The 19,915-nt window shown below is 48.1% G+C and overlaps 1 protein-coding gene across 3 annotated transcripts in view; it reads left to right on the top strand.

Moving 5' to 3' along the window:
* The window catches only part of LOC147748145 (complement C3-like), a 1,551,795-nt gene that overhangs the window by 1,445,565 nt on the left and 86,315 nt on the right, over positions 1-19,915 (top strand). For all 3 annotated transcript variants that reach the window (XM_086959014.1, XM_086959019.1, XM_086959009.1), the window contains 5 exons: positions 5,239-5,326; positions 6,485-6,571; positions 10,380-10,485; positions 11,634-11,723; positions 12,085-12,189. In XM_086959014.1, the coding sequence (XP_086815140.1) occupies positions 5,239-5,326; positions 6,485-6,571; positions 10,380-10,485; positions 11,634-11,723; positions 12,085-12,189 (476 nt within the window). The remainder of the gene's footprint in view (positions 1-5,238; positions 5,327-6,484; positions 6,572-10,379; positions 10,486-11,633; positions 11,724-12,084; positions 12,190-19,915) is intronic.

Below are 19,915 nucleotides of genomic sequence, written 5' to 3'. Positions count from 1 at the left end.
TAGAATGGTACAAGGAGGTCTGGACTCAGGGGTCCCCTCGATTCTAGTCTCTCGGATGGGAAGGGGGTAGCGGGACAGTCTTGTTACCAATCTGGCAGGGGTGATGATATGATGGATAGCTCTCAATCCTCGAGCTCGGCGTTCTAGATGGACGGGCCGCGGCAGCGCCGGCAGGTCCCGAGATGATCGTAGGTAGCGACGGTCCGCCGCGGCGCCAGCAGGTCCCGGTGAAGATGGTAGTTACAACGGTCCGCGGCAGCGCCAGCTGGTCCCGACGAGGATGAAGGATTCAGAAGGTTGCAGCAGCGCCAGCAGGCAAGACGATAGTTCGCAAGGCAGGGCTATGGCAGCGCCAGTACCCGTCTGGCAGGTCCGCCCCTGAAGTTTGGTGCTTATTATATGTGTCCGGGGAATGGTGATTCCCCTTCTGAGTGTGTGTGTGGTGAGAGAGACCTGCCTCCCATAGGAATGCATGGGGAATGTACGTGGCTCTGGTAGTTCCTGATGCGTGGGGGCGTGCCGGGTCGTGTTTGGTATGTGTGCGCTCGTGAGGTTGAATGCTACAAGATGATGTATGCAGCATGTGTGTGACTAGAAGGGAAGTGCCACTTCTAGACTTTGGTGCATGTGTGCAGTAGGTGTGCTGGTGTATGATTGGCTGAAGCCGGCTGGGCCTTCCCCACCAGGCTGGCTCCACCCCCTAGGGTGCGTCCAGTGCCCCTGGCCTGGCCAGTAGCATGAAATTCCTTATAACCAGTTCTGGCTGGTTCTCTCCCTGCCTGCCCCTTTTGGAGACAAAGGGAGCTCCTGTATAAAAGGGGGGTGGGCCCTCTTCTCTCTCTCTTCTTCTTCCTGCCTGGGTCCCTACCTGGATAGTGCTGCTGCGTGGGCTCAGGGTGGGCTGGCCTCCCTGGGCCCTGCCCTACTCCTGGACTGCTGATGTTCCTCTTTCCCTTCTAAGAACTGATGTGCTCCCCCCTGAACTCCTGCACCTCCTGTGGACTCTGCTTTCCATGCCACTAGCCCTTGGGAGCGTTTACCTGCTGTCCTAGCGCCTTGGGCGCTTCATCTACGCTTCTGGCGCTCGTGAGTGTTTTCCTGCTGGCCTAGCGCCTTGAGGGCGCTTCCTTCATACTCTCGCGCCGGGAGCGCTATCCTCAACTAGACCGGTGCCCACCCGGCGTCTGCCCCGTGCTACGGAGGCTCAACAACCTCAGCGAGTGCCTACCTCGCTTTATCCCCTCACTGGCTGCCTTATCGAGGGAGCCGGGCCCTCGTCAATTTCCCCTGTGCTCACCGCCGCGGCCCGGGACCCCGCGTGAAGCCCCGCCCCGGGCCGCGCTCTGATGGACGGCTGGCCCGATGACGTTTCCCCGGGCCGCGCTCTGATTGGCCGGCGGCCCGGGGAGCTGCCCACCCAGAAGAGATCCGAGCAATGCAGGAGGCAGCGGGAGCCGACTCCGCGCCCCTGCGTCCCCCCAACAGAAGTGCCGCTGACCCCCCCCCGGGGCCCCCCAGGAGCGAGCGGGAGCCCCGGAGAGCGAAGAGAGACCGGCGCGAGCGGCCGGTGAGCGGTGAGTGTGCCGGAGGGGAGGCGGGGCGTCGGAGCACATTGTCGGTGCTCGCCCCTCCCCTCCAGCGCGAGCACAAATGCGTTTAGAGGCCCGCGGGCCCCGCAGTAATGCCGGGTCCCCCGAGAGGGACCCCGCCTGGCCTTACCTTACCCCCTTGAGCCCCGAGGGGCTCCGTCTACAGTTTTGGCCCTCCGAGCCCTCGAGGCTCCGTCATGGGCCCCGGGGGCGCCCCTTGATGCCGGGTCCCCCGAGGGGGGGGGCCCCGCCTGCCCACAGTTCTTGTCCTGAGCCCCGAGGAGGCTCCAACGTGCCCTGGCCCCGAGCCCCGAGGCGGCTCCAACGTGTCCTTATGCCTGGGCCCCGAGTGGCCCCATCACGTGTCCCTGGCCCTGCCTGGGCCCCGAGTGGCCCCACCACGTGTCCCTGGCCCTGCCTGGGCCCCGAGTGGCCCCACCACGTGTCCCTGACCCTGCGAGAGGCTCCACCATTACCCCCTGTCCCCCCAAGCCTGCAGGGCTATGTCCAAGTCCCCCAGCGGCCCAGCACTTAGTGGGCCGCTGCCACGTTTAGGTTTGCCCCGGGCCCCTTGCAGCCCATTATGGACATCGAGACTTTAAGGCGCCCTTGCCTCAGGAAGGCCATCTGGCCTAGGGGGCGCTACTGACTATCATCAAAGTGTTGCTAGGAATTCTTATGTGTTGCCCTGCTGATGGGGGCCTCTGTGGTGTGCTGTATCTTGCCATTCCTTCCCTCCTGTATAACCTTGCCTCATGTATGTCTATACTGGTTAGAGTGAGTTCTATTGCTGGTTCTACGAGACCCCGGGGCGTGACGTATTCTATGCTAAGCTCCTGGTGATTATGTGTTCTAGTCCTAGTCCGAGGAAGCTCCCAGTGAATATGTGTTCTAATGCTAGATCGATCATGTGCCTACCCCTGTCAGGGGCCCCTTGGCCCTGCCCTGTTCTTTTCCCTTGTAACCCCTGCCGTACCTCGAGCCCCTTGTAAGGTGTATGTTCCTATGTGTCCTTCGTAATACAAAGACTATTTTCATATATATACTTGGTGTGGAGTTCCTTTTGTGGGGGGCCCGGGAGGTTGTTGTTGGTGGGTGCGTGCGCAAATGCTTCACACATGTCCTCCGAGATAGGCCTGACTGCCCGCGCCGCGTTACCTAGAGGGCGAGCAGGGGTCGACTTTATATAGGAGTGGTGGTCTCTGACTGGCTGTGGCGCAAGCCCTGGCCGGCCGGGGGTCCCATTTCCTACAGTCCGGGGGTCTGACGGCCCCGGTTTCTGCCCACGACTCAATGGCGTGCTTGAAATCGTCTTTAGTACTCAGACCGGTGGGAGCAATGCCTAGTTCAATGCAGAATTGTTTCAATTCACGATGGCTGTACTCTTCCAATTTCTCCATCTGGAATTTCTCGGTGGATCCGCTCTCTTTGGTTGTCATTGTGGTTTTGTCGTGGGGTGAGCTACTCTCTGTACGATTACGCGTTGATTCGGATCCCACCGCTGCCACCAATGTTAGACGGACCGGGAGGGTCGGCCGAGGACAAGAGGAGAGGTCTCCGGGGAGAGCCGTCTCCAGCGATCGTACAGACGAGTAACTTCCCCCCCACAGACGGACACCACACAAAGATAAGGTTTACGTTCTTTATAAGCAATCTTAAAGTACGGTAGAATGGTACAAGGAGGTCTGGACTCAGGGGTCCCCTCGATTCTAGTCTCTCGGATGGGAGGGAATAGCGGGACAGTCTTGTTACCAATCTGGCAGGGGTGATGATATGATGGATAGCTCTCAATCCTCGAGCTCGGCGTTCTAGATGGACGGGCCGCGGCAGCTCCGGCAGGTCCCGAGATGATCGTAGGTAGCGACGGTCCGCGGCGGCGCCAGCAGGTCCAGGTGAAGATGGTAGTTACAACGGTCCGCGGCAGCGCCAGCTGGTCCCGACGAGGATGAAGGATTCAGAAGGTTGCGGCAGCGCCAGCAGGCAAGACGATAGTTCGCAAGGCAGGGCTATGGCAGCGCCAGTAGTCCGTCAAGGATGAGTTCTTCACGGCGTCTCTCGACTCCAGGATACAACTGCCTTCCTGCTCTGGAGCTGCCCCAGTTATAGGTCTGGCGCCCTTTGATGTCCGGACCCTCGCACTTGGAGGTCGGGAGGTCCGGGATGAGGGAGTCCAGACACCCGGCAGGGGGGTGGAGCCAGCGCCCGGGGGAGCTGGGGGCGATCGGCACCTGGCGGGGGAGAGCCATCGACACTTCTTTCTCCCATCAACCTGCCAAGTGGTCCGTTCACCTCCTGGGTGGATGGTGGTGCCGGGATGTCGGGGCCTGGCCAGGCCCAGGGTTAGGGTCGAGCTGAGGCCACGCGGCCTCGTGGTGCAGTGTCCAAGATGGCGGCCGGGCCGGGCGAGGGAGCCGGTAGTGGTTCGGCCCCATGATACAGAGATGTCCGGGGGCAGGAGTCCCGTATGAGACGGGGTGCGGATTGCTTCTGTGGGTAATACCTGGTGGGCCGGGGCTCGAGCCCTGTCATGCGGGGAGGGAGCAAGCCCTTCATGTGGCCTGTCCAACACTCATCACTTCTACGAGTCTTACTTGCATGAGAATGCCCCTCCTGCATACATTATACCTGACGCAGGTATAATGTAGCGCAGGGGTTTACAAAGTGACACATCTGCTATGATGCGTCACTTTATACATAGAACGCAACAGGGGGCATGTTTTAAGCTGCTGTTGTGTCATAAAAATTGACGCAACAGCAGCGCAAAACTGACACATTGCCTCATAAATAAGGTCCTGTATGTGCATCACAGTAGTATTGATGAACAATAACAGAACTGACAGGTTTAGAAGCATGGCCAGCCCGTTAGGAAAAATTCTTAGAGAAGGTGGACTTTCCAAATGTGCTCCAACTTCTAAAATGTTTTGCTGGATTCGGGAATACACTGCTGCCCTTTGCATTCTACGGAGGACAGCCCAACAGTACAGAGGCACGAGGGGAAGGTTGTCTTCTGTACAGGTAATAACTGTGAAATGGTCAAGAAAATATACATAAAGACAATTAAGCGAGGCTGTTTAGAGCTTCAGAATTACCCAAAACTGAATTTAGAAAATACAACTTCAAACATAGAGTAGACCGAAAAAAGTGAATAAATGTTTCAGAAATGTGAAAATATGCAAGAAAAAACGATGTTATGGTAAGATGTGAAAAACAGAAGTATGAGGTTAAGGCGTCATATATATTGTAAACATATTATTAAGCTAACAGCTACTATCTAATAAAATGTCAGAGATTTTGATAGCTTCTATGGTATGAGTATTTTCTAACAATTCCTGTAATTGTGTGCAAGAAATATAATAATGTTTTGAAACATGACTATTGACTTCAGTTAGGTGTTGTCAAGTGTTATCTAAGATTTGTTTTATGTAAACTTCCGACGTTCATGTTTTATATGAATAAAGAACAATGGACATTTTATAAATAACCAACAAATATAGTCAACAAGAACAGGTATTGCAGAACGATCTCCATTTAGCTTTAGGATTTGAAAGCCTTCTTTTAGTTTCCACACGAATCTACCAAATGTGACTAACTTAAACAACAAAATGCTCTTACCGCGTTACTCTTATTAGTGGGTATTTCTGATTTCCAGGTACCTTGGAGACACAGATGCTACGATGGCGATCATAGATGTCAAAATGCTGACTGCGTTTCTTCCTGAAGAAAGTGATCTAAAACGGGTAACTATATAAATGATGAATACTCAATAGGAATATAGTATCATGGCTTTTACACAAAATACCTTCGAGCTGTGCAAGGCCACTTTTACCTATCCTTTCCCTAATCAAACCTGTAGGGCACCAAGGCGCAAAGCTGCCTGCATTGCATGTAGGAGTGATTTTGTGCAGGAGGAGACACCTTCCTGCACAAAAACAAACCAGAGAGGTTTTTTCCTCTTTAAAAAGAGGAAGTAAGGAGGAAAAATATCTTTAATTCTACTCGTTAGGCCTGTCCAGAGGAGGCGTATCTTTATTGCGAACACCCACAGAACACCATGGAACAGTTTCTCAGGGCAGATTAACGCAGTGCAGCTATTGCCACGCAAAGTGGCTTAGCATGGCTTCAAAAGTCTAACTTAAGGTTTGCGTGGTGCAAGAGCGGCGCAAACCAAATCACAAATTTGGCCCTTAATTTAAAAAAAAAAACAGATGCCTAGACGAATCATATGTTTTCACTTAGTGATTCACACGGTTTATATTGCATTCAATCATTCCAAAATGGCATTCGAATCCCCCTCTGAGTCTGAACCTATGGGTTCATGGAACATTTGTTTCTCGGAATTGGAATGCAGTCCTGGTTACAGCCTCCTCTGTAGAGGAAGAGGCAGACTTCTGTGTTCGTCCTATGAAAAGTCATGCATTGTCTTCCAGAAAGAGGTAAATTCAAGGATTATGTCTTGAGTAGCTGTGAACATCTTGTACTCTACACACATGCATAGTGGTGGGGGTTTAAGTCTGAGCAAATGGTTGACATCTTCATGCAGTAAATAGAATAGGAATGCACCGGTGTGTTTGTGAATGGAGGGTTCTTGTGTTTTTTCGAGTCTCCAAGGATATAAGCGTGACTTACCATAGATATCCTACATTTGGATGGATATTCCATAGATGAATAGACGTCGGAGAGATTCATAAGTGACTCTCGCAACCACTGGTCGGTTGTGGGTGGATATAAATGTCTTAATTAGTTATAACTGCATTTGGTGGATGGAATGGGTAAGTGTGGCTATGGTTTGGTTCGTATTCTCTCGAGTATATATACGTTTGTGGATAGCTGCCTGTAAAATTGTCCCCACAGTGAGTTCAGAGTGTCTCATTAAAGGGACCCCTTTGTGTTTACAGCTCACAAACAACGTTGAAAATTACATTTCCCAGTATGAAACCCAAACAACTGCAAACAATGGATCAGTCATTCTTTATTTATCAAAGGTAAGTGCAGCGCGCGCCTACGTCCTGCTTCTGTAGCCTATAAAGCTAGAAGACTGCTGCATATTCTTTTTGTGTGTTTTCTTTTAATTTTAATCAGGAATGGCGTTGGCGTACCTGGCATAATTCTATGGATCATAACTACTACAAAATTACTCATAATTAATTATACGTAATTACATGAGAATAGTAATCCAGCATTTAGCGTTATTTTCTCAGTGCAAAATGCACCTTTTTGTCCAAAAAGTGCCAGATGATACATTTTGCAGTAAGAAAATAGCACCAAATGCTACAGGAGACTGACAGCAGTAGCAAGCCGCTGCTCGCTTTCTCTTAGTTTGTTATTCCCGTGCTCTTGCGGTGGGATGTTTGCCCCAAATGACTCTTAATTACTCAAACTGGCATAATCTTGCACTTTTGGTAATTTAATGTAAATGATTGAGCCCCTAATCAGCTATGTTGTGGTCTTCTCAGACTCCTAGTGCCTTGAGTCCCTTTGGTCTCTAAAAGTGACTTCTAGGGTTAGGGCAGTGACCTCAGAGTAAAAGGTTACCTTGTACTTAATTTGTAAAACATGTCACGCAGTAAGTCCCCTTGCTGCCCTGCACTGCATGACAGGCAAAGGACAGGAATGCAACATATTCAAGTCTACAGGGTGCATTCATGCCTCTTCCTCTGCACTGGCACCCATTTGGAAGCCTCGTGCCAATGCGGGCACACTTGCATCATGGTACAATGGTGCCTCCATTGCACGCAGGATTGGTCTTGTGCAGGAAGGGCCACCTTCCAACACAAAAACAATCCAGAGAGGAATACTCCTCTGTCTATGTGTGCTGCAGAATGCAGCAAACATAGAAAGAGGAAGTAACAAGGAGAAATAAAGATATTTCTCATCATTATGCCTTCCCTGGGAAGGTGTATCTTTTTGTTGCATTCCCAAGTTTGCCAGTTCTGGTAAGTCTGGGAATGAATCAAAACTCATGTGGGTTGCATGGGAACACCCACGCAAAGCCCATGAAATGCCTTCCTAGGTCAGAGTAACGCAACGCAGCGACTTGTGCTGCGTTACTTTACTCCAGATTTATGGAACCACTGAGGGCCACACAAACTTGCTTTGCGTGACTTCATATTTCTTGCTTAAAGTTTGCGTGGTGCACACGCACCAGAAACTAGGTCATAAATAGGCCCCTAAGTGCTTGTGCCCGCAGTTGTGCTCGGAAGTCTATATCTGGTGTGGTGACTATCGGTGTGCCAAATACCAAGGGTGCATTGTTTTGATTCCACCTCTTTCAATCTCTACCAGACCCTCCTGTCCTTTTAATTTTACTCTGTCGTGTTTTTCCATCCCTTCTTTTTTCCTTAATCACTATTTTTCCATATTTTCCTTCCTCAGTCCTTTCCCCTTTGCGCTCATTTCTCTCTTGCTCAAGGTGAAATTCTGATGAGGAAAATAAGTGCTGGTGGGCCCCACCTACAACCACTGGCTCAAATTAAACACTGAAGTTACCTTTGAAGTTAGAATTGGTTAAAGTTTCAGTCACAGATACTAGCCTTCTACCACTGTCCAAAAGGAGTTGCAATAACCAGAAGATGGTAAAATTACATCTTACATTCAGTTTGCAACTCAAATTTGACTCCATTCATAAATATATTTTGCTATAGACGATGGGCCTCATTTACAAGCCCATTGTGGGGCCGTTGGATTCACTTTTATAGACACAGCGGCGGTGCAGTGCGCCTGCTCATATTTACAAGGCCACGTAAAGTCACCCTGCATGGCTATTCATGGCCTTGTAAATGTGTGCTCCTTTCATGTATTGCTCTGTGTGAAAGGGGCGTTCTATGGGTGTTGCTGTGGGTTTTCCCACCCAACATCCATGGAACCTGACACATTCCTAGATTTACAAAGTGGCGAAACAAGGAGAAATACTTTAATTTTCTCCTCATTTTTTGCTCTTTCTATGTGTCCTGCATTCGGCAGCACATATAGAAGGAGCAAAATGCTATTATTATTGTCTTTTTGTGCAGGAAGGGACACCTTCCTGCACAACAACAATAATCCCTGAAACGCAGGTGCCCTTGCACCATCGTGCAAGGATGTCTGCGTTGGCGCACAGCCGCTGTTTGTGCACCGGCTCAGGGTAAAAGGACAGGAATGCGTCATATCTTGTAGGTACGGCGCATTTCTGCCTTTTTATTTTGACGCATGGCAGCACAGCACGGCTGTGCATCAAAATATAGTAAATGAGGCCCTGTTTTTCCATGAAGAGCTCTTTTCTACTGCTCACTTTGCACCTGTCACCCAAGCCATGACTTAGTGTTTTTTTGTTCTTCTCCATGGGCGCTTAATTTATAATTATAAACATTTGTGATCCTCAGCCACTTGCAAAAATCCAGGAGACACGTTCTAAAAAAACACACCTTCCAACAACAAACTTTTTTTTTAAATTAACGTTACTTATCTAAAGACAACATTTTCAGTGGTGGATGGTACTGAACGGGTGTCAGAAGGGTTACATATATAAAGAACACTTACCTGTGTTAGGCCGCTGACTCTCCACCGTTGTTGTCTCTTTTCTGCTTCTCTTCCAGAGTCAGGAAGCACACAAGCTCTGCTAAGCCAATCACAACGCTGCTGTTTTTTGCAATTGTCACCATGACAGCAGCATCGTGATTGGTCTGAGCATCGTGGTTCGGCGCTCAGACAGGAGGTGGGAGCCTGTGCATGTTCTCCACCCAGGCTGTTCGTTACAGCCAGGTGGAGAACATGCTAAGTGCGCATGACTGTCTTCCCGGCCCAAGACGACTGGCCAAACCTTCATACGCACTTAAGTCTACATATTTCCTCCTCTCCCTGCTGGCTGTGATGACAGCCAAGCCCCGCACGCCCCAAAACCTGCTTCAGCACGGAAAAGTACAATGATAACAACATATTCTGTTGGTCTTCGTTCACATATGTGACGAGCTTGTGTTTTCACACCTATATCCTGCCTTCCTCTCATGTAAAGTGCTCTGATACCCCCTAGAGTCATGTTCACGCTCTATAAAACTTTATAAATAAAATAAATAAATCGTATTGTTATGATTTTGTTTTTCCTTCTTTGCACTGCTGAAAACCAGTGGGGTGACGCTCCTCTACCTTAGCGGAGGAGCCGCCACAGAATATTTCCTAGGGAACAAATGATGTTGACAGGCACAATACATTCCCTACCTTCTGTCAATGCCCACACTTCAGTATGTGCTTTCTTTATTTTAGCCTGCAACTATCCCTAGGGGTTGTTGAAACAGATGCCACTGTCAGCATGTCTGCCACCAAGAATGTTTGTGCAATGCTGGCTCTTAAGAAAATGTAGTATCCAGATAGCATTGTGTTTGAACATGCACATGAGTAGGGCACGAGCAGGAGCATTATTATGCTTCAGGATGGACATCTTGCCTTGAATGCTTTATAGTGCTTTTGCCTCTGCTAAGATGGGGGTCCCCAGATAAAGGTGAAGACCTCGGATCTCACTAGTAATTTGCCACAGATCTTATTTGCTGGTTACACCATGATACACTTTTTGGGGATCCCACTTATTTTACCAACAACTTTTTCGTATTGATTAGGCACCTTACAAACCTAAGGAGGTCATCGATTTGAGTGCGGACACCCTCCACTGTTGTATTGGAAACTTACATCACTCATTGTTACTGGGTGAGGGCAGTGGAAGTGTCTGACTGGTTTGGTGTATGTCCAAAAAAATAGATCGACATAAAGTATCTCATCGCCATACAATTAATTTTAACAATATTTATTATTTATCTGTTTTAGGTTTCACACGAACATGAGACTGTCATTTCCTTCAGTGTTTACCAAACTTTGAAAGCAGAGCTCCTTCAGCCAGCGGCAGTCACCATTTATGAGTATTACGATTCCGGTAAAGACTTTTCACCTCTACTTAGGGTTTCAGACGTTGTTAGTGGAGAACTGTCCCAGGACTAATAGGATGCTTGATTTAATTGACTTTGCTTTCTTGGCCTGCTCTGTGATTGGTTCGTTGGTGAGGTGCACTTCCATGCCAGGATCCTGAGATGTAACTCCTTGCATTTCTCTTCCTCGTGGAATCACAAGGAGAAAGGAACCAGAGTGGCAGATAGTGAATCTAAGTGGACATACATTTCTTCCTCCATATACAAGACTCAGGGCTCTGTGCCTAACTGAAGGAAGAATAATAAGAAACTTAAGAGACAAATGGAATGATTAGAATCATGATCTCTGCACATTTGTAGTTTGGCAGGCAGTTTAACAGGATAAGTCGGGCTTTACTTGACATTATGCTTTACAGCAGTATTTTGTTGGAGATTGTAGGATGGGAAAGGGTGAGGCAAATTCCACAGAGCATGTAGCCCTTTCTACTAGTAACAGTCGGAGGGGAAGGAAGGATTAGGCCTGGGAGGTGAACTCTGCTCCGTTTGCGGAGTTTTCCGCACTCAGCTGAGTTCGCAGAGTTCCGGAGTTTTTTCCTCGCTTGTGCTCGCCATTGTTAAGTTAGTGAATGCGAGCATGGAACGCAATTTCTCACAGCGGGCCGTCGCGGATGGTCGTAACCGCTCGAGTTGAGAAACCATCCATTCACTTTGAAGCTGAAGCTCAAGTAGAAAATCTTCTCAAGCGGCACAAAAAAGCAGGGCCCCCTTGCGCTGTATATGGTGCTGTTTGCATTGATTTTCTAGCGCCGGACAAACACCTGGTGCTAAAAATCAGCTTGGATGGTGCGACCTAATGCACTCCGCCACTTCCGGAACCCTGCGTATCACGAAGGAGTCCTTTGGTCTATGTGGAACTCCTGCCAGGCCTAGCAAGGGTGGGTTTCTGAAGGGTTGCTGTAAGTGCAGCATGTTGTATCTAGTCAAGCACAGATATAGTACCTCTGCCCACCCACCTGAGGCGAGCCACAGATACTGAAGTGAGGTGTGGACAAGGAGAGGTGGCAAGAGGCTGAACAACCTAGACTGAAGTCAGAGATGCGACCACTTATGTCAGCAATGGAAGAGTCACAATTTTTCAAAACTTTCTTCTTTGCAGTCAAGAAATGCACCACATTTTACAATGTGAGAGAAGAGAGCGGAATGCTCAGAAAACTCTGTCAAGGGAGTGCATGCAAGTGTGCTGAAGGTAAAGTATTTGTTGTACAGAGCAACTTACCTTCTATCCTTGAATTCGATTGTAAACCCAGAGTATGCGGTATTATTAAAGGTGTGCCAAGGATAAGGGGTGCAGGCGTAACATGGCCACAGGCGTGACATGGCCATACAAAAGTTTGTGGCATAAATGTATAGTAATTATTTTCCTAAATAATGCCATAAAGTGAAGCAAATTTAGAACTGAGGCCTGCAAAACACTAAGCAGTCCGTAGACCCAGTATTCTACGCTGTATAAGTATGTGTTTCTATGTTAACTGGCTCTTCTAGGACTGCTTCTTTAATACACCATTCATAAATGCTGAAAATGATAAAATCTGTGCATTCTTTTTCAGGAAGTTGTGCGGTTCAAAAGGATGCGGCTGCAGAATTAACCCCAGAAGATCTAAATAAAGCTGCCTGTGAATACAGTCAAGAGAGCGAAAGCACGATAGACTATGGTGAGTGCGCGCAAACAAGCCCTTTATAACACCAGGGGCCAGATTTACCAGTTTGTCATGCAGATCAGTGCATCAGCTGCAAATGGTGCGCTGCAGGAGGAGTGAGCACCATATTTATAGACATATGGCAATCTTCTCCCCTCTACCTAACTACAGCGCAGAAATGTGTGGCCATGCGACACTGACACACTATAGTGCAAGGGTGTTTCCATGAATCTAGCATATAGTTTGTACTGGAAAGAAATCATTCTAGTACAAAATACTATGCTTAGACTAACTTTAGCCTATTCCCACTTTGTATGTGTTTGTAAAATGCAGCACACATACAAAATCGAAAACAAGCATTTGCAATGCAATGGTCTCGGCATCATTAAAGGTAGAGCTATTGGCATTGCTCATGACATTTCTTTTTTTTTCTTTAAATCATAAATAAATGGCATTGTCATTTACATTGCCAATACACAGCACTCTGCACTCAACAGCACACACCACTCTGCACCTGCACTCACTGCTCTGCACACTCACTCTGAACTCACTACTCTGCACTCACTACTCTGCACTCACTACTCTGCACTCACTATTCTGCATTCTACACACTCACTCTGCACTCACTACTCTGCATTCTGCACACTCACTCTGCACTCACTACTCTGCACTCTGCACTCACTACTCTGCACTCTGCACTCACTACTCTGCACTCTGCACTCACTACTCTGCACTCACTACTCTGCACTCACTGCTCTGCACTCACTGCTCTGCACTCGCTACTCTGCACTCGCTACTCTGCACTCGCTACTCTGCACTCACTACTCTGCACTCACTACTCTGCACTCACTACTCTGCACTCTGCACTCACTACTCTGCACTCACTACTCTGCACTCTGCACTCACTACTCTGCACTCACTACTCTGCACTCACTACTCTGCACTCACTACTCACTACTCTGCACTCACTACGCTGCACTCACTACTCACTACTCTGCACTCACTACTCTGCACTCACTACTCCTGCACTCACTACTCCTGCACTCACTACTCTGCACTCACTACTCTGCACTCACTACTCTGCACTCTGCACTCACTACTCTGCACTCACTACTCTGCACTCTGCACTCACTACTCTGCACTCACTACTCTGCACTCACTACTCTGCACTCACTACTCACTACTCTGCACTCACTACTCTGCACTCACTACTCTGCACTCACTACTCACTACTCTGCACTCACTACTCTGCACTCACTACTCACTACTCTGCACTCACTACTCTGCACTCACTACTATGCACTCACTACTCTGCACTCACTACTATGCACTCACTACTCACTACTCTTCCCTCACTACTCTGCACTCACTACTCACTACTCTGCACTCACTACTCACTACTCTGCACTCACTACTCACTACTCTGCACTCACTACTCACTACTCTGCACTCACTACTCTGCACTCACTACTCTGCACTCACTACTCTGCACTCACTACTCACTACTCTGCACTCACTACTCTGCACTCACTACTCTGCACTCACTACTCTGCACTCACTACTCTGCACTCACTACTCACTACTCTGCACTCACTACTCACTACTCTGCACTCACTACTCTGCACTTACTACTCTGCACTCACTTCTCTGCACTCACTTCTCTGCACTCACTACTCTGCACTCACTATTCACTACTCTGCACTCACTACTCACTACTCTGCACTCACTACTCACTACTCTGCACTCACTACTCACTACTCTGCACTTACTACTCTGCACTCACTACTCTGCACTCACTACTCTTCTCTCATAACTCACTACTCTGCACTCACTACTCACTACTCTGCACTCACTACTCTGCACTCACTACTCTGCACTCACTACTCTGCACTCACTACTCTGCACTCACTATTCACTACTCTGCACTCACTACTCTGCACTCACTACTCTGCACTCACTACTCACTACTCTGCACTCACTACTCTGCACTCACTACTCTGCACTCACTACTCACTACTCTGCACTCACTACTCACTACTCTGCACTCACTACTCACTACTCTGCCCTCACTACTCACTACTCTCTGCACTCACTACTCTCTGCACTCACTACTCTCTGCACTCACTACTCTGCACTCACTACTCTGCACTCACTACTCTGCACTCACTACTCTGCACTCACTACTCTGCACTCACTACTCACTACTCTGCACTCACTACTCTGCACTCACTACACTGCACTCACTACTCTGCACTCACTACTCTCCACTCACTACTCACTACTCTGCACTCACTACTCTGCACTCACTACTCTGCACTCACTACTCACTACTCTGCACTCACTACTCACTACTCTGCACTCACTACTCTGCACTCACTACTCACTACTCTGCACTCACTACTCACTACTCTGCACTCACTACTCACTACTCTGCACTCACTACTCTGCACTCACTACTCTGCACTCACTACTCACTACTCTGCACTCACTACTCTGCACTCACTACTCTGCACTCACTACTCTGCACTCACTACTCACTACTCTGCACTCACTACTCTCCACTCACTACTTTGCACTCACTACTCACTACTCTGCACTCACTACTCTGCACTCACTACTCTGCACTCACTACTCTGCACTCACTACTCACTACTCTGCACTCACTACTCTGCACTCACTACTCTGCACTCTCTACTCACTACTCTGCACTCACTACTCTGCACTCACTACTCACTACTCTGCACTCACTACTCACTACTCTGCACTCACTACTCACTACTCTGCACTCACTACTCACTACTCTGCACTCACTACTCACTACTCTTTACTCACTACTCTTTACTCACTACTCTGCACTCACTACTCTGCACTCACTACTCTGCACTCACTACTCTGCACTCACTACTCACTACTCTGCACTCACTACTCTGCACTCACTACTCTGCACTCACTACTCTGCACTCACTATTCTGCACTCACTACTCACTACTCTGCACTCACTACTCTACACTCACTACTCACTACTCTGCACTCACTACTCACTACTCTGCACTCACCACTCTGCACTCACTACTCACTACCTGCACTCACTACTCTGCACTCACTACTCACTACTCTGCACTCATTACTCACTACTCTGCACTCACTACTCACTACTCTGCACTCACTACTCTGCACTCACTACTCTGCACTCACTACTCTGCACTCACTACTCCGCACTTACTACTCTGCACTCACTTCTCTGCACTCACTAATCTGCACTCACTACTCTGCACTCACTACTCACTACTCTTCACTCACTACTCTGCACTCACTACTCTGCACTCACTACTCACTACTCTGCACTCACTACTCACTACTCTGCACTCACTACTCACTACTCTGCACTTACAACTCATTACTCTGCACTTACTACTCTGCACTTACTACTCTGCACTCACTAGTCTGCACTCACTACTCTGCACTCACTACTCTGCACTCACTACTCTGCACTCTGCACTCACTACTCCACTCTCTACTCACTACTCTGCACTCACTACTCGCTACTCTGCACTCACTACTCTGCACTCACTACTCACTACTCTGCACTCACTAATCTGCACTCACTAATCTGTACTCACTACTCTGCACTCACTACTCACTACTCTGCACTCACTACTCACTACTCTTCACTCACTACTCTGCACTCACTACTCTTCACTCACTACTCTGCACTCACTACTCTGCACTCACTACTCTACACCCACTACTCTGCACTCACTACTCACTACTCTGCACTCACTACTCACTACTCTGCACTCACTACTCACTACTCTGCACTTACTACTCTGCACTCACTACTCTGCACTCACTACTCTGCACTCACTACTCTGCACTCACTACTCACTACTCTGCACTCACTACTCCACTCACTACTCAGCACTCACTACTCGCTACTCTGCACTCACTACTCTGCACTCACTACTCACTACTGTCCACTCGTTACTCACTACTCTGCACTCACTACTCACTACTCTGCACTCACTACTCTGCACTCACTACTCTGCACTCACTACTCTGCACTCACTATTCCGCACTTACTACTCTGCACTCACTACTCTGCACTCACTACTCTGCACTCACTAATCTGCACTCACTAATCTGCACTCACTACTCTGCACTCACTACTCACTACTCTGCACTCACTAGTCACTACTCTTCACTCACTACTCTGCACTCACTGCTCACTACTCTGCACTCACTACTCACTACTCTGCACTCACTACTCACTACTCTGCACTCACTACTCACTACGCTGCACTTACTACTCTGCACTTACTACTCTGCACTCACTAGTCTGCACTCACTACTCTGCACTCACTACTCTTCACTCACTACTCTGCACTCACTACTCGGCACTCTGCACTCACCACTCCACTCACTACTCACTACTCTGCACTCACTACTCGCTACTCTGCACTCACTACTCTGCACTCACTACTCACTACTCTGCACTCACTAATCTGCACTCACTAATCTGCACTCACTACTCTGCACTCACTACTCTGCACTCACTACTCACTACTCTTCACTCACTACTCAGCACTCACTACTCTTCACTCACTACTCTGCACTCACTACTCTGCACTCACTACTCACTACTCTGCACTCACTACTCACTACTCTGCACTCACTACTCACTACTCTGCACTCACTACTCACTACTCTGCACTTACTACTCTGCACTCACTAGTCTGCACTCACTACTCTGCACTCACTACTCTGCACTCACTACTCTGCACTCACTACTCACTACTCTGCACTCACTACTCCACTCACTACTCACTACTCTGCACTCACTACTCGCTACTCTGCACTCACTACTCTGCACTCACTACTCACTACTCTGCACTCACTAATCTGCACTCACTAATCTGCACTCACTACTCTGCACTCACTACTCACTACTCTGCACTCACTACTCACTACTCTTCACTCACTACTCTGCACTCACTACTCTTCACTCACTACTCTGCACTCACTACTCTGCACTCCCTACTCTACACTCGCTACTCACTACTCTGCACTCACTACTCACTACTCTGCACTCACTACTCACTACTCTGCACTTACTACTCTGCACTCACTACTCTGCACTCACTACTCTGCACTCACTACTCTGCACTCACTACTCACTACTCTGCACTCTGCACTCACTACTCCACTCACTACTCAACACTCACTACTCGCTACTCTGCACTCACTACTCTGCACTCACTACTCACTACTCTGCACTCTGCACTCACTACTCTGCACTCACTACTCACTACTCTGCACTAACTACTCTGCACTCACTACTCTGCACTCACTACTCCACACTTACTACTCTGCACTCACTACTCTACACTCACTAATCTGCACTCACTAATCTGCACTCACTACTCTGCACTCACTACTCTGCACTCACTAGTCACTACTCTTCACTCACTACTCTGCACTCACTACTCTGCACTCACTACTCACTACTCTGCACTCACTACTCTACACTCACTACTCACTACTCTGCACTCACTACTCACTACTCTGCACTTACTACTCTGCACTTACTACTCTGCACTCACTACTCTGCACTCACTACTCTGCACTCACTACTCTGCACTCACTACTCTACACTCACTGCTCACTACTCTGCACTCTGCACTCACTACTCCACTCACTACTCACTACTCTGCACTCACTACTCGCTACTCTGCACTCACTACTCTGCACTCACTACTCACCACTCTGCACTCACTAATCTGCACTCACTACTCTGCACTCACTACTCTGCACTCACTTCTCACTACTCTGCACTCACTACTCACTACTCTTCACTCACTACTCTGCACTCACTACTATTCACTCACTACTCTGCACTCACTACTCTGCACTCACTAGTCACTACTCTGCACTCACTACTCACTACTCTGCACTTACTACTCTGCACTCACTACTCTGCACTCACTACTCTGCACTCACTACTCACTACTCTGCACTCTGCACTCACTACTCCACTCACTACTCAGCACTCACTACTCGCTACTCTGCACTCACTACTCTGCACTCACTACTCACTACTCTGCACTCACTACTCACTACTCTGCACTCACTACTCTACACTCACTACTCTGCACTCACTACTCACTACTCTGCACTCACTACTCTGCACTCACTACTCACCACTCTGCACTTACTACTCTGCACTCAATACTCTGCACTCACTACTCTGCACTCACTACTTTGCACTCACTACTCACTACTCTACACTCTGCACTCACTACTCCACTCACTACTCAGCACTCACTACTCGCTACTCTGCACTCACTACTCTGCACTCACTACTCACTACTCTGTACTCACTACTCACTACTCTGCACTCACTACTCACTACTCTGCACTCACTACTCTGCACTCACTACTCTGCACTCACTACTCACTACTCTGCACTCACTAGTCTGAACTCACTACTCTGAACCCACTACTCACTACTCTGCACTCACTACTCACTACTCTGCACTCACTACTCTGCATTCTCCCTTCCGTAGTGTAAATGCCCTTCACGGCCGGATGCAGTATGTAGGTACTCTCATATATTTCTTGGCACCTACGATGTAAGACTGTGTGTTGGATCTAGGAGGACATATATAGCAGAGTTTTGTTTCACTCATTGCACTAGCACTGTGCTTTTATCCTCTCTTCTCCGTTTCATTAAACACATAAGCCAGCATGTAAACATTTGTATTAATGCTTCGCAGGGACTGCATCCACAGGTAAACACTTGCTTTTCATTTTTTGGCTTTCATGCACATGTTATTTTTCAGCGTTTTTTCGGTACATTATTATTTCACACATCTGATTTAAGCTTTTCGATTTTTAGTGCCCATCACAGCTTTAGCATTCTTGTTTAACTTCTTTTTATTTGCTCTGTCCACATTATTTTTTACTTCCTTGAAGCATGGCACTGTATGAGCAAGTGCGTGCATGGCCGCTGGTGTGTGTCTGTGTGAATGCACGACAGCAGCTGCCCACAGCGAGCGCGATCGCGTGCGCGTGCGTGTTTCAAATCGCCCTCCAAGGCGCTGCGCGCGGCCAGGAGTGTCTCCTGGGAAGCACACTCGCTAACAATAAGTTCTCGGCGACAACGCGCTTCCGCGCGTTTAGCCGAGACCTAAAGAAAGGAGAAATAAAAACATTTCTCCTTCATAGCGCTTATCTGAAATTGGAGTAGTTTTTTGCCATAAAACCCTATCTATTTTTTTAAAGTAAATGGGGTTTTACGTTAAAAACCTTGAGTGGTTGCATGGGAACGTTCATGCACTATCCATGGAACTGCCCCTTGGCACTGAGTAATGCAAAGCAGCACTATGCACTGATTTTCATTACTTTCAAGTGATTTTCAAGTATAAAATAGGTTTTACGTTGGAAAGTACGTAGGTAAAAAAAGATTCAGCACTGTTTTGTGTCACTTTTGTGCCGCAAACAATGCGTTAAATCTTAGTAAATAGACCCCTGTGATGTAAAAAAATGCCCAAGGATAAAAAGGAGGTAATAATATTGTAAGCATATATTTCTCGGGTACATTTTGTTTTTTTCCAAAAATTCATAATTTCAAGTGAATCCTCCAACATTGAGTAAAACTTTTTGACTGAGCCATTATGCAAAATTCAGGGGCCCTACTAAATTCTGCAAGGCCACCCGTGATCATTTTTTAAAATGTGAGTAA

The sequence above is a fragment of the Lissotriton vulgaris genome, chromosome 1_1, assembly GCF_964263255.1.
Source record: "Lissotriton vulgaris chromosome 1_1, aLisVul1.2, whole genome shotgun sequence".
NCBI classification, from domain to species: Eukaryota; Metazoa; Chordata; class Amphibia; order Caudata; family Salamandridae; genus Lissotriton; species Lissotriton vulgaris.
This window is presented reverse-complemented; position numbering and strand designations above follow the sequence as displayed.